Source organism: Micromesistius poutassou (assembly GCF_964030765.1).
Source record: "Micromesistius poutassou genome assembly, chromosome: 11".
Taxonomy (NCBI): Eukaryota; Metazoa; Chordata; class Actinopteri; order Gadiformes; family Gadidae; genus Micromesistius; species Micromesistius poutassou.
The window spans coordinates 8,307,266-8,320,393 of record NC_140281.1 but is presented as its reverse complement, the minus strand read 5'-3'; the positions used below and the strand labels follow the sequence as shown (position 1 = coordinate 8,320,393).

At 47.2% G+C, this 13,128-nt stretch overlaps 1 protein-coding gene and 1 pseudogene across 2 annotated transcripts in view; one reads left to right on the top strand and one right to left on the bottom strand.

The window, feature by feature from the left end:
- Nucleotides 1–419: 419 nt before the first annotated feature.
- plppr5b (phospholipid phosphatase related 5b) overlaps nt 420–13,128 on the top strand; it is a gene marked incomplete at both ends in the record, with an annotated part of 31,034 nt that continues 18,325 nt past the window's right edge. The window contains one exon of the mRNA XM_084474946.1: nt 420–623. Within this exon, the coding sequence (XP_084331072.1) occupies nt 420–623 (204 nt within the window). The remainder of the gene's footprint in view (nt 624–13,128) is intronic.
- LOC311355813 lies at nt 2,424–3,390 on the bottom strand (annotated as a pseudogene). Its single transcript has 2 exons — nt 3,227–3,390; nt 2,424–2,904 (listed from the first exon to the last, which is right to left on the bottom strand). The product of its transcript is annotated as an uncharacterized misc_RNA (transcript).

Here is a 13,128-nt window from a genome sequence, read left to right as displayed (position 1 = left end):
ACACACACACACACACACACACACACACACACACACACACACACACACGCTGATGACATAGCCCCCGTTTCCTCCCCCCGTCTCTCCTCCCTCACTCGCGTGCCTCTGCCACCCTTAATTGCTCTGCCGCGCGAGGAGCAGAGAGGGCGGGACGCAGCGAGTTGAGCGCGTGTCCACATCGTTCTCCGCTGCGGGGCGTCATGCGCGAGGTACCGAGACACAGCACCGCGAGTGAGCAAAGCGCGAGCAGTCACTGGCGAGCCTCCACCGTCCTTCTGTCGCGCGGCTAGGGCGAGGAGGCGAGGGACGAGAGCAGAGTCGAGGCGGGAGGGGAGGAAGGAGGAGCGGAGCCAGGCGCTCCGTCTCCGTCGCGCTGTAGCGGACCGTAGCGGACTGCTCCTGACCTCCGGCTGTGCACCATGCTCTACTTCCAGCTGGTGATCCTGGCCGGGACGGTGATGCTCGCCTACTACTTCGAGTACACGGACACCTTCAGCGTGCACGTGCAGGGCTTCTTCTGCTACGACAGCGCGCTCACCAAGCCTTACCTGGGGGGGGAGGAGCGCAGCGCCGTGCCGCCCGCCCTGCTGTACGCCCTGGTGGCCGGACTGCCCACCCTGCTGGTACGTACACACCGAGCGGCTTTACCTGTTCATGTTGTACGCGGCTCTCCGCCTCCGGCCGGTGACCCCGCGGGGGGCGCCTGGCACGAGCGCCTCATTGCATGAGTTGACGGCGTTGTAGCCTACTGTCGCAGCGCGCGCACCATCGTGTCAGATCTCATGTGATTCTCTTCTTCACTAATGTTCTCTCAAAGTCCCTTTCATGTGTTTAAAGTAGGCCGACACTTTGTGGATCGGGGCTCGCGCACGCACGTGCAGACTCGCGCTGACGCGCGCTCATCCTTCATTATGCACGCTCTCGTTTGACACCTTCGCCAAAAGAACATGCATTAAAGATCACACGTCCGCGAAATAACTGAACACAGTATCAGAGCGTCAGAGCCTCTGTCTGCGATGTGAACATCTGTCCGCGCTCAGATCAGACATCTTAACCATAGGACATTTAGCGGTGAATTAAATCTGGAAGCAGAGGAGGAGAGGATCGGCAAAGGTTAATGCATATGCATGTTTAAGTTGAGGACCCCGCGTGCACAGAGAATCCCCGTGGACCTGCCCACCTGTAATGAAGGAGCCATTGGCTGAAACAAACCTCTGGCTCTCCTCTCCAAAAAAAATGATATGAGAAATGACGTCATCCTGCTCTCATTTGAGCCAATCAGAAACTACATATGCCACTGCATCAGCATGGGTTGGGATGTGAAGACTGAACATCCCATGCTCTCCTCAAACTAACCCATCCCCTACTCCCCAGTTCAAACTAAACCCACCCCTACTCCCCAGTTCAAACTAACCCCACCCATACTCTCCAGTTCAAACTAAACCCACCCATACTCTCCAGTTCAAACTAAACCCACCCATACTCTCCAGTTCAAACTAACCCCACCCATACTCTCCAGTTCAAACTAACCCCACCCATACTCTCCAGTTCAAACTAACCCCATCCACTACTCCCCAGTTCAAACTAACCCTATCCCCTAGATAGGGTTAGTTTAGATAGATAGATAGATTTACTTTATTGATCCCAAGCTGGGAAATTGCAGGGTAGCAGCAGCATTACACACAGTAACAATACAAATAGAGAGAAACAACAGCAATATAAAATGTAATATAACAAATGTATAAATAAGCAGTATAATATAATTGTAGTGCAAAGTAGAAAGTAGACAGTAGAAATATTAATATATAAGGTGCAAGTGAACAGATAAAACATGCTTTGAGACTGTATTATTATTATTATTGTTATGACCAGAGTTTTAGCTGTTATTGTACAGTGTGATGGCATGTGGCAGGAAAGATTTCCTGTATCTGTCCCTTCGACAGCGGAGCTGGAGCAGCCTGTGGGAGAAGGTGCTCCGCTGTCTGACCACTGTGTGATGGAGAGGGTGCTGATCATTGTCTATGATGGATAACAGTTTATTCAGCGTTCTCCTCTCCACCACAGACTCAAAAGACTCCAGCCTGAGACCAAGTACAGAGCCAACCTTCTTGATCATTTGATCAAGTCTGTTGGTGTCGCTGGCTCTGATGCTGCTGCCCCAACACACAGCAGCAAAGAAAATGGTGCTGGAAACAACAGACTGGTAGAAGATCTCCAACATCTTGCTGCTGATTTCCAGTCCAGTCTGTTGTCGATCACCACTCCCAAGTATCTGTAGTCCTCCACCTCCTCCACCACCTCCCCCCTGACCCGTAGTGGCTGTGAAGGTATCCTCTTCTTCCTCGATCAGTCGATCACCATCTCTCTGGTCTTGTTGACATTCAGACTCAGGTGATTCTGTTCGGATCACTCTACAAAGTTGTCTACCAGTGCCCTGTACTCACCCTCATTGGAGGGGTTAGAGGAGTAGCAGGAGGTGAGCTAAACCTGTTGAAAAACTGGTTATACTGGTTAGCTCTATCCAGGCTCCCAGATGTCTCCCTGTCTTTCCCCTTCATCCCTGTGATGTGCTTCATGCCCGTCCACACATCCCTCACACTGTTCTGTTGGAGTTTGGCCTCCAGCTTTCTCCTGTAGTTGTCCTTGCACGTCCTCAGCATCTCTCGGAGTTCGTGCTGCACTCTCCTCTGCTCCTCTCTGCCTCCCGACCTGAAAGCCTTCTTCTTCTTGTTCAGGAGTGCCTTCAGGTCACTGGTAATCCAGGGCTTGTCATTGGAGAAGCAGTGAACCGTCCGGGCTGGCATGGTGGTGTCCTCACAGAATCTGATATAGTCCGTAATGCAGTCGGTCATGTTATCGATGTCCTGCCCCTTGTGGCTCACAGAGTACATCCCAGTCTGTCGACTAGTGGTGGCTCGTTCGCGAACAAATCAGTTCGAACAAACGACTCTTTAAAACGAACGAACCGACCTGATTCGCCGCTCTCCATCGTCCGTCTCGTTCGTTCTCCGAGACTCGACTCCCAGCTCCACCCACTAGTCGCTGAGTCGCGAGTCGCCGTTCGTTCACTGACTGTGTTTAGAGGTGAAGACTCGAGGACTGAGAAGTCACAAGAGCCAGCCGGACAACAACTAGCGGAAATGCGAATGAACAAACGACTCTTCTTGGCGAACTGACCGACGCAAACTGATTCATTCAAACGAATCATGAACTACTCCACCACTACTGTCGACTGGAAGCAGTCCTGCAGTGCCTCAGCGGTCTCCTGTGTCCACCTCCTCACTGTCCTGGTGTGCACAGGCTGCCTTCTCACAAGAGGGACATACTTGGGAGTCATCATGACCAGGTTGTGGTCTGACCTGCCAAGGGGGGGAAGGGCTGTGGCGTCATATACGTCCAAATCACCTGTAATGACCATGAACGCGTCCGGATGTTCATTCTGCAGTTTAGCGGCGGCGGAGCTGATGACGTCACAGGCCACCGCTGCATCAGCTGATGGGAGGATGTAGACAGCGATAACAATGGTGGACGTGAACTCCCTCTGAGAATAATACGGGTGCATTCCCACAGCCAGCAGTTCAATGTCCGGGGTACAGAGACGTTCCTTCACACTGACATGTCCAGGATTGCACCACCTCTCACTCACATAAAGTGCAAGTCCGCCACCCTTCTTCTTCCGACTTTTGGAACAGTCTCTGTCTCCACGTACCAAGCTGCTGTCCGGAATGTGCGAGTGCAGCCAAGTTTCACTGAAGCAAAATAAGCTACAACCAGGGTATTCCCTCTGGGTCTTCACCAGCGCTGAAAGTTTGTCCATCTTATTCCCCAAAGACCTCACGTTTCCCATTATAATCGCTGGGACCGCCGGCTTGTGTCTTCTCCTTTTCTTCCTCTGTTTGGTTCCAGCCCTGCAACCCCGGCGTCTCCTCAGCAACTCTTGCGGGACCGCAGGTCTGTCTCCGGACAGCAGCACAGGCTTACACAGCGCAATCAGCTGTTCACGCGTGTAAACAATGCCCCCACTACTATCAGCAAGGTTCTTTGTTACAAAAAGTAAAAAAAGTAACAGAAGAACGTGGATAAAAGTAACAAAACTTAGTCCAGCCATTGTCTCAACGTTTATGCACGGACTGTGACTGTTAATTCAAAAAACAAACGAAAAGACTGAAACCAACAAATAAACAAAGTAAAAAAAACACGACGGGAGCTGCGGCTACAGGCTGCCGCCTGAAGCAGCGCCAGGTGTAACTAACCCAGTTCAAACTAACCCATCCCCTACTCTCCAGTTCAAACTAAAGGGCTCTTTATGGTCCCACGTTCAGGGGGTTATGGACCCCTTACGTCCTTGCGGACCCTCCTTGCGTCCACCGCAAGGGCCTGACGTGCGCCTCCCAAAAATTGGAACCTTCCGTCTGTTACGATCACGGGGGAAGGTAGCGGACCCCAAAGCATGACACCGGGTAGACCAGGCAGGTTTAAAGGAACAGAGGTGTTTATTGAGAATCCGGGGGGGCTGGAGAATGCTGGGAATCTGGTACGGGTCCAGTGGAGTCTTGACGGAGGGGCTGAGGAGCATGGAACTGGGGACAAGGAAACACAGGTTAGGATGGTAGGACAGGGTTAGGATAGTTCTTTAGAACAAAGGATTGCACAGCGGGACCACAAGACGATACAAACTGTCCGTTTTGTCTTTGTTACGATCTGGCGACTATTGTCTGGAGAACCGGGGTTGAAATAGAGGGAGCTGATTGGTGATTGCCGGCAGGTGTGTGGAGCTGAGTGGAGAGAAGGCTGGGAGGAGTTTGTGACACCGTCGAGACGACGCAGCCGCAAGGGCTGTGATTGGTCCACTCACTAAAACCCGACGCAGGACCATAAACGTTCACGACTACGTTGAAGCGTCTGCATGGTCCTTGCATTGCATGAACGTTGGACCATAAAGAGCCCTTTACCCATCCCACTCAGCCCTACCCCCTCCTAACATGTGTTGGGAAAAATCAGTCTGTCTAGCTACTTGACCAGAGAAAATGAGACGGAGAGGTAAACTGTCAGCACGAGGGCCTCGGATTTATTAAGTAAAATGGTAACAGTGATACAGGTTTGCAAAGCGTGAACGATCGAATATTTCTAAGTCCCTATCAGCGCTGAGGTCGTCTGGAGCTTCGCCTCCTTGGAAGTTCTGCTTCAGAAGAGTGTGAGATGATCTGTGTGGTATGGTCTTATGCTGCGTTTTTCCTCCTAACGAGGTGTGTGTGCTTAGGGTAGATGTTTGTGTGTGTCTCTGAGTGCTCATCTTGACCTTGAGCCTCTGGGCACTGATACAATTTATGAGTGCTCACTGTTCCTTCTGACCAGGTGCGAGGGGTTCCCAAGGAGTATCTTGGGAGTTATGGGTACTATGTTATCAGTAGACTGGCTCCAGGGTTTGCGAATGTGTGGTGCATTGTCTGAGTCTCTAGCATCTCTCCATGTTGGGACATCCGGCCTCCGGCTCAGGCCTTGACCTGAAGAATAGCTGGTTATGTGTGTGTTAGTTTAGAACACGGGTTAACTATATTCGTAATGTACGTATCATGTGGTGTGTTCATAACGTACATATCATGTGGTGTGCTCATTGGGCTGTTTTTCCCATCACATGGCTTCCACCTGCTTGTCTGCTAATTGATGAGGATGTGGTCTCCTGCTGCCATATGGCCGGCCCGCACGTCAGACAGGAGCCACCAGTATTACAACGTTGGTCATTTAATTCTGTTACACACTAATACATACCACCATAATTAGATGACCATGTTATGATTATATTACATGCAGATTCTTTGGTTGGGCTGTGTTTTATAAATGTTTATATCAATTGCATATTTCTAATCAGTCTCAAAACCTCTAAGCAGAAATATGAAGATATTTGAAGAAATGTTTTTTTTGTTTTCCAGGTTGATTACAAACGTAGTAAAACTAAATTGTACGTAGTAGCATGTATCAGGTTTAAAGATATAGAAATAACTGAAAAGGCAAACATCTAGTTGTCTGTGAGGATTGCAAGTATTTAGTATGATAAGAGTATTAGGCAGCTGGTTATGGCTCGCTGTCTGGCCCGGCATGTGACTGGACAGAAATCGTTCAAAATGAACAAACCTTTCAATATCTCCAATACCCCTAGACATTAAGTCTATTAATATGGCTGTGTGGATCTGGAGACACAATGAGGCTCTGCTGGTCCCAGTCCTGCTGGTGTGGAGATACTGTATGAATGTTACATGAGCCCAGAGAAAGTAAAGACCTAATTCATGACCAGTAACATAAAGCGTAATTGAAGTAAACTGAAGAGGTCACAAACTTCTGTCTGCAGTATATTACATACATATAAACAATGTCTTCCCGTGAGAGTAAACCATTCATTTTTGTTATCTTACCTTTGTTCTCTTAGATATTATAGTTGCAAAGTTCTTCAAGCTCATTTTTGCCATTCAGTTGACTGATAAATTCCCCCAGTGAACAGTAAATGTAGTGTAAATATTGTATGATACATACATACACTATCACTATGGCCTTTTCATAACCATGCAAGCCAAATACCAATGTGACAAACCTGGCCTCATTTATTCAACACTTTTCCCCCACGGTGTGAGTGTTATCACCTTGGCCACAGACACGGAGGTATGTGGTCTCCACTCCGCTGAACCCAGAAGCATGCATTTGTAAAAGGACTTGAAAAGAAAACAGATATGTGTTGAGATGGTACAGTCCGCACCCTCACCATGTAGCTCAGCAGTGGCTCTGTGTTGAGATGGTACAGTCCGCACCCTCACCATGTAGCTCAGCAGTGGCTCTGTGTTGAGATGGTACAGTCCGCACCCTCACCATGTAGCTCAGCAGTGGCTCTGTGTTGAGATGGTACAGTCCGCACCCTCACCATGTAGCTCAGCAGTGGCGCTGTGTTGAGATGGTACAGTCCGCACCCTCACCATGTAGCACAGCAGTGGCTCTGTGTTGAGATGGTACAGTTTGAAGCCTCACCATGTCGCTCAGCAGTGGCTCTGTGCAGTTTCAATCTGCACATTCAATACGGGTGCTTAGTGGTCCAAGCCACAGTTTGATTGCAAAGCAATGCCATCAATGTTAATCACTCCATTAGCTAGATAGCTAAGGGCTTTCACAGCCCTTACAACCGTAAGAGTGATAGTGAAAACACATGAGGAACAGAATGCACAAGGGGGCTGTCAGGCGATAGCCAGGGCTAACTCATTACTTAGCTAAGAGAGGTTTTATTCCAGGACTATAAAAGTGTTCACACTATGTTTCTTTTATTGGGCTGGAGATTAGTGGCCCTTGGTCGTCCACTTGTCAGGGCTAATGGTTTAAAACCACTGTGCTGAACTAGCCAGTGTGAATCAGGGCCAGCTTAGCGGTGTTTCCATGTCATCGTGGGAAGTCATCATGCGCAGTCTACAATACGGCCTCTGTACTGGTTCTGATGCCACTCAGCCATAGAGGCTGGATCCTGGAGTCCACCTCCTGGGGAGCAGTCTTTTCATTTACACTAACGGATGATTCCAGGTCTTCACTCTGCCTGTGGTGACCTTGCTTGATGGAGATAAGGATAGCTCACGGTTGGAAACTCCCCAGCGGAGCTCCTCTAAGCGTTCCCATATTCAGTCCGTGTTCATTCCTGACAACTGTTGTTACCACAGGTAATGACACTGGCTATGAAGTACAAGGAAGGTGTTGTTCTGTTTTTACATGGTTGAATGAGAGGAACAAAAAATGTCTGTTTAGTATGTACTTGATACTTCATTTTTGGACCCTGCTGGGACTCTGGAACTCTTTTGTTGTATAGGCAGAACTACTTTATTGGTCTTATTGGGGATGATGGTTATAAGAAAACATATTCTGAATAAGGTTGCTCTTTAATTCTCTATTTGAGGCTGTTGGATGTTGACATTTTACAACCAGGTCATGTAGTGCCTACGGGGGAAGTTAAAAATAGCCACGGTCATGAGAAATCTTGTCTAAACAAGAAAACATCATCAGCATAACTTTTCGTATTAGGCATCTTTGTCACAACCTCCTGAACAATGGTGAACGCCAGGTGGGGCTGTGTGGGGTGTGTGTGTGTGTGTGTTTGTGTGTGTGTGTGTGTGTGTGTGTGTGTGGGGGGGGGGGGGGTCCATCATATCTCTGAGCTTCTCCATATTTGGGAGAAGTTAATCCTGCCTGGCCCTTGGCAACCAAACCTTAATCTTTCCAATTAGCATTGGAGTCCATGACAGGCAGTGGTGATCTCTGATACTACTGTGGAAATAATCCTGATACCAAGTTACATAGCAGGAGAGAGTAAATGAGAGAGCCCCATGAAGAACAACTAGAGAACAGGCATACACCGAGTCGGATGCCAAGAGTGGAACTTGCAGACCAATTGCTTCAATGTGAGCATAATAACTCAGGATGTACTTACAGTATAACCACTTCAGGTGTTTTTCAGTGTGATCAAGGAGGATAATCAACTCAGGTATAACTACTGTATGTGGACTTTAGGATCATGTACTGCATGTGTACTATAGATATAACTACTGCATTTGCACTTTAGGTATAACTACTGCATGTGTACTTCAGGTATAACTACTGCATGTGTACTTTAGGTCCATATACTGCATGTGTCATTTTTTAGATTAATGTACTGCATGTGTAGTAGATGTACGTGACTATCTATGTAAAGAACCCTTTAATTGTTAGTATAGTTGGGCTCTCCCAGTGCTCCATGTTCCAGTACAATGTGAAGCCCTTGTATAAAGGTAGGCTTTTCTTTGGAAAGGTAACCATTTGTCAAATGTATTGCGTTATTAACAGTTGAACAAAGTGAGCCATACCCCTCCGGCTTCACCCTGTGTGATTATCAGCGTCATGGTGATAATTAGAGCCTAGCTCCGCTGCCGGCTCTTCAATGGAACTCAGACCTGCAGAGCAGTCCATGGGATCCCAGGCTAGAACACAGACCTGCAGAGCAGTCCATGGGATCCCAGGCTACAACACAGACCTGCAGAGCAGTCCATGGGATCCCAGGCTAGAACTCAGACCTGCAGAGCAGTCCGATCACAGGCTGGAACACAGACCTCCTGGGATGGAAGTCCAACCTGGCATTGCCTGGCTCAAACATGGCGGTCTGCCTGGTAATTTGGACACACAACCTTTAGATCATGTTTTTAGACATGTTTTTCATGTTTTTAAAGTCTTATTATTTTGGGTGAAAAGAACACAGGAGTTGTGATCAAGGAGGATAATCCATCTTTACCTTGTGAAGCCGCCTCAGAGCGGTTGTTTGGTGAAGCGTCGCAGCGGGCTGCGACCCACGATGGTTTGAACGGGTTTTCTCACAGCCTTGAGGAAAATCCAGTTCTGACAAATGCACTGCCTGCCCCCCCCCATCCCACCCCCTCTTGAAGGCCTCCCACTCTACCTCCAGATGGAGATGAATGATGTCAGCCCTGAACAAGGTGCTGTCAGCCAGTGTGTGAACTAACCAAAGAAAGCTTTTCTCCAAATAACAACACACACTAATGAAGATGGATGACGTGTTTAGCTTTCAGCAGTTATGATGTTAAATGTGCCAGAGAGAGAGAGAGAGAGTTCCGCCCGGTGGGTCTGGGCTGTGTTTCTCAGTGAGACTGGGAGTGTGAGCGTCTCAAGCCTTTGTTGTGGTACTGAGATCTTTCCAGGGCAGTAATTAAAGGCTGACCTTCTGGTCAAGAACTCCCGGTACAATGGAGACTTAGATGTGAGATGGAGATCCAGAGTGGGTCTTCTGTAGTGCGACGTCTTTCCAAATTAAACTGGTGATTAGTGAGCTGTTTTGGTTCATGCTTGAATGCACTTAAGTCACTTGGGACAAACAAGTCTGCTGAATACAGTCTTGTATTGTGTAGAAGAAGGCAATTGGTATTTGGTCATTTCGGGACATTGATTGGTGACGAAGCACCCAGCTGTGCTGTATGGGGGGGGGTTCAGATGTTATGTGGGGGGGGGGGGGGGGTTAGATGTTATTGGTTGAAACCTTAAGCCTGCCAGTTGTCATTCAAAAAGAATAAAACTGATCTGCCTTCTGCGTCATCATCGCTGCTCTCTCCCAGCGTATCAGAAGCTTCCAGAAGCTTCGGGCGACACATGCCATTACACTGCACCACATAGTTTACAGAAGGAACATGTGCCACATATTACATGTTATATAATGTTAGTATCGTGACCTGGTATTTTATATTATCTGGGATATTGGTCTTCTTATTCCTGAGCGTGATCTATTGTCTTTAGCCGGTCTTGAAGGTATCGCTTTACAGAACACATTAGTGATGTATGACCCACATCGTTATTTGGGTCAACTTGTCAGCAGAACTGCAACGCTGATTTCATTGACTGCTTTTAAAAATGTATTTATGTTTTAACCTGTGTACTTCACACTGATTAAATATTAAACAGAATAAACAGTTGACCACAGGCTCGCCGTTTGAAGGCTTAAATGTTTCAACAGAATGTCAACAGAAGCCTAGCGGTATTTTGTTGTAACCCACTAAGTTAGAACTTAACGATGATATGTTACAGATTCACCATCAATCCTTACTTTGATGCTCTTCAGTCGTGCATAAAATATACACGAGAATCATTCATGTCACCGTATCCAACATCTTGTGAGGACATGTATATATATTTATATATATAATAATATATCCCTTCACTTCCTTACATCGGGAACAGATCCATTGAAAGAGTCTGATCTAATGCCGACGCGTTCCACGAACATACACGCCTTAATTAGGAGCTCCATTTTCAGAGGAACTGTCTTAAGATAATCCTAATGTGTTTGTTTGGAGGCTGGGCTAATTGTGTGTGTATTGATGTTCCCCTTGGATGTGCTGTCAGCCGAGCCCCTGCCCTGTGGCACAGCTCCGCTCATCCATGAAGGGGATTCAGGCTCCTCTGCATGAGAGGGCAACACAGTCCGATACGTTACACTAGCTACACTAACACTGGCTCCCACTGGACCAACCCTGACCCCCATAGAACCATAGGCCTACAGAGGCAGAGATAGAAATATAGAATGATGTATATATGTAATTACGTGTATGATAACAGTACATTATGATTATGATATAGTAGTGGCTTAGTATAGTGATATAAAAGTGATTTTGATGATGATCACCTGGGCCGTGGAGCGTTGGCACATTATTCATGTTTTCCAAAGATCTTTCTGTTTGTTTGGGGTCAGTTCTGTGTCTTGGCGGTTCTCAAACTAAAGTGAAGCCATTACAATTGTTGATTCCAGCTGCTGTCTCGGTCAGTTTGGTAGGTAATGTAATAAATGATAAAACGTAATAATTACAATAAAATATAATTATAAGTCACCAGAAATAACACCCTGGTATTCTCAGTGCTGCCAGGATCACGTCCCCCCTTGCCTTTCTGCCCATTGATACCAGTGAGACCGGCCCACTTCAGAACCAGACCTTTTGATAAAGGCATTTAGTTGACGTTAGCTACCTTTCAGTTAGCGTTATATTGTATACATTATATTGTTGGTCTTGCTTGAATGTTCAGTTTTAGCCCTGAACAGCACTTTGAGCTTGCCTGAATATACAGCACTTTATTAATAAAGTGAAACATTATTATTGGTATAATTTATTATTTTGTGTCATCCAGACAGCTTGGAGCAGCTGGGAACTTTGCCTATAAACTATTTTAAACTCTTTGTAAACTCTTCTGTCTTGGCCTCTTCACATCGGCCTGGCAAACCTTTTTTTTTTTTTTTCAAGAATTCTAAAAGAAACCTTGATCATAGTAGAGAGACATGGAGCTAGGAGGGAAATTGAGACTGCGGTGGGGGGCCAAGAGTGGGAGGTTTGGTTTTCTGATTGTTTCTGAACGTTTACTGAAATGTTTGAATGCTTGATACTCTGGGCTTTTGCTAAAATAACTTCTAGGATTTTCTATGCCCATATTGTTCAGAATTCATTTCACAAGTGGAGGCTCAAATGTGCACCCAAAACACAGACATGGACCACTGGGCAGTAGGGATGTGTGTTTTAGGAAGAGTCTATTCTATCTATTCTACTGATCTTAGGGAATAAAAACACAGCTATTTACTTTTCCAATTGCACTGCTTTGGTCATTTCTTTGTACTCTTACGTGTATTACTCACGTGTATTCTTCCCAGCAGAAGATCGCCATGCAGAGGCTTTGTTAACCTCGCCTCACACATAAGACAAGGCAGAATCCACGCAGCCTCAGTGGTCAACATGGCTGCCGCTTCCAGAAGCTTCCCTTTCTTTCTATAATCCTCAACTCTGTGAGGGTCTATTTATAATTACCGTTCAGACTGCCTTCCAGAAAGCAGGAAATCCTCCTCTGCCTTCCTTTGTGTTTTGTTCTCCACAAGACGTGTAAATACCCGGCTTTGAAGTTTCTTCAAGGCCTCATTCCGTCACCTAGAGACTTTGGGAGGCACACAAATGAATTAAACGAGTTTGCCTGCAGAGTTTTTGGGTTTGCACTGTTTGCATATTCCTTGGATGTGACAGGAGCAGGTGCACCTGTTTGACTTGACTACACCCGTGCCTCCACTCTCTCACGTGGCCCCTCCACCTTCCTTGGGTGATCTCTAGAACTGTGAAACACTTCCTGAGTTGAATTGCTGAAATGTAATGAGTCTCTCCTGACTTCACTAAATCCTCCGTTACCAATATAATAAGGGAAGAGTGCGCTTTGTGGAGCCAGTGATGATGTGCTCCTGCTGTGTTTCTGCTCCTGGCGAGGTGCTCTCACGCCAAACGCTCTTCACAAGAGCCGGAACAACACAGTGGATCTTTAGCGGTTTTAGAGATGCCAGGAGAGGCTGTTATGATGTCTAATTACCCAGACCAGCATCATCCTAAAGACGTATATTGTTTGCTCAGAAGGCATCTCCTCCCCCACTGGCTCCCGTTCTCCTGCTCTGTGTGACGGTGCAGCGCTCAGCTTGAGCTGCATTTAGCTGTCAAAGGGAAGCATGGAAGCACAGACAGCACCACGCATCAGTGGTGTACAGCTTCAGCGGACTCCAGGGACCAGTGGGCTGTATGTGAAGACCCTGCAGTGAATGATTCAGAA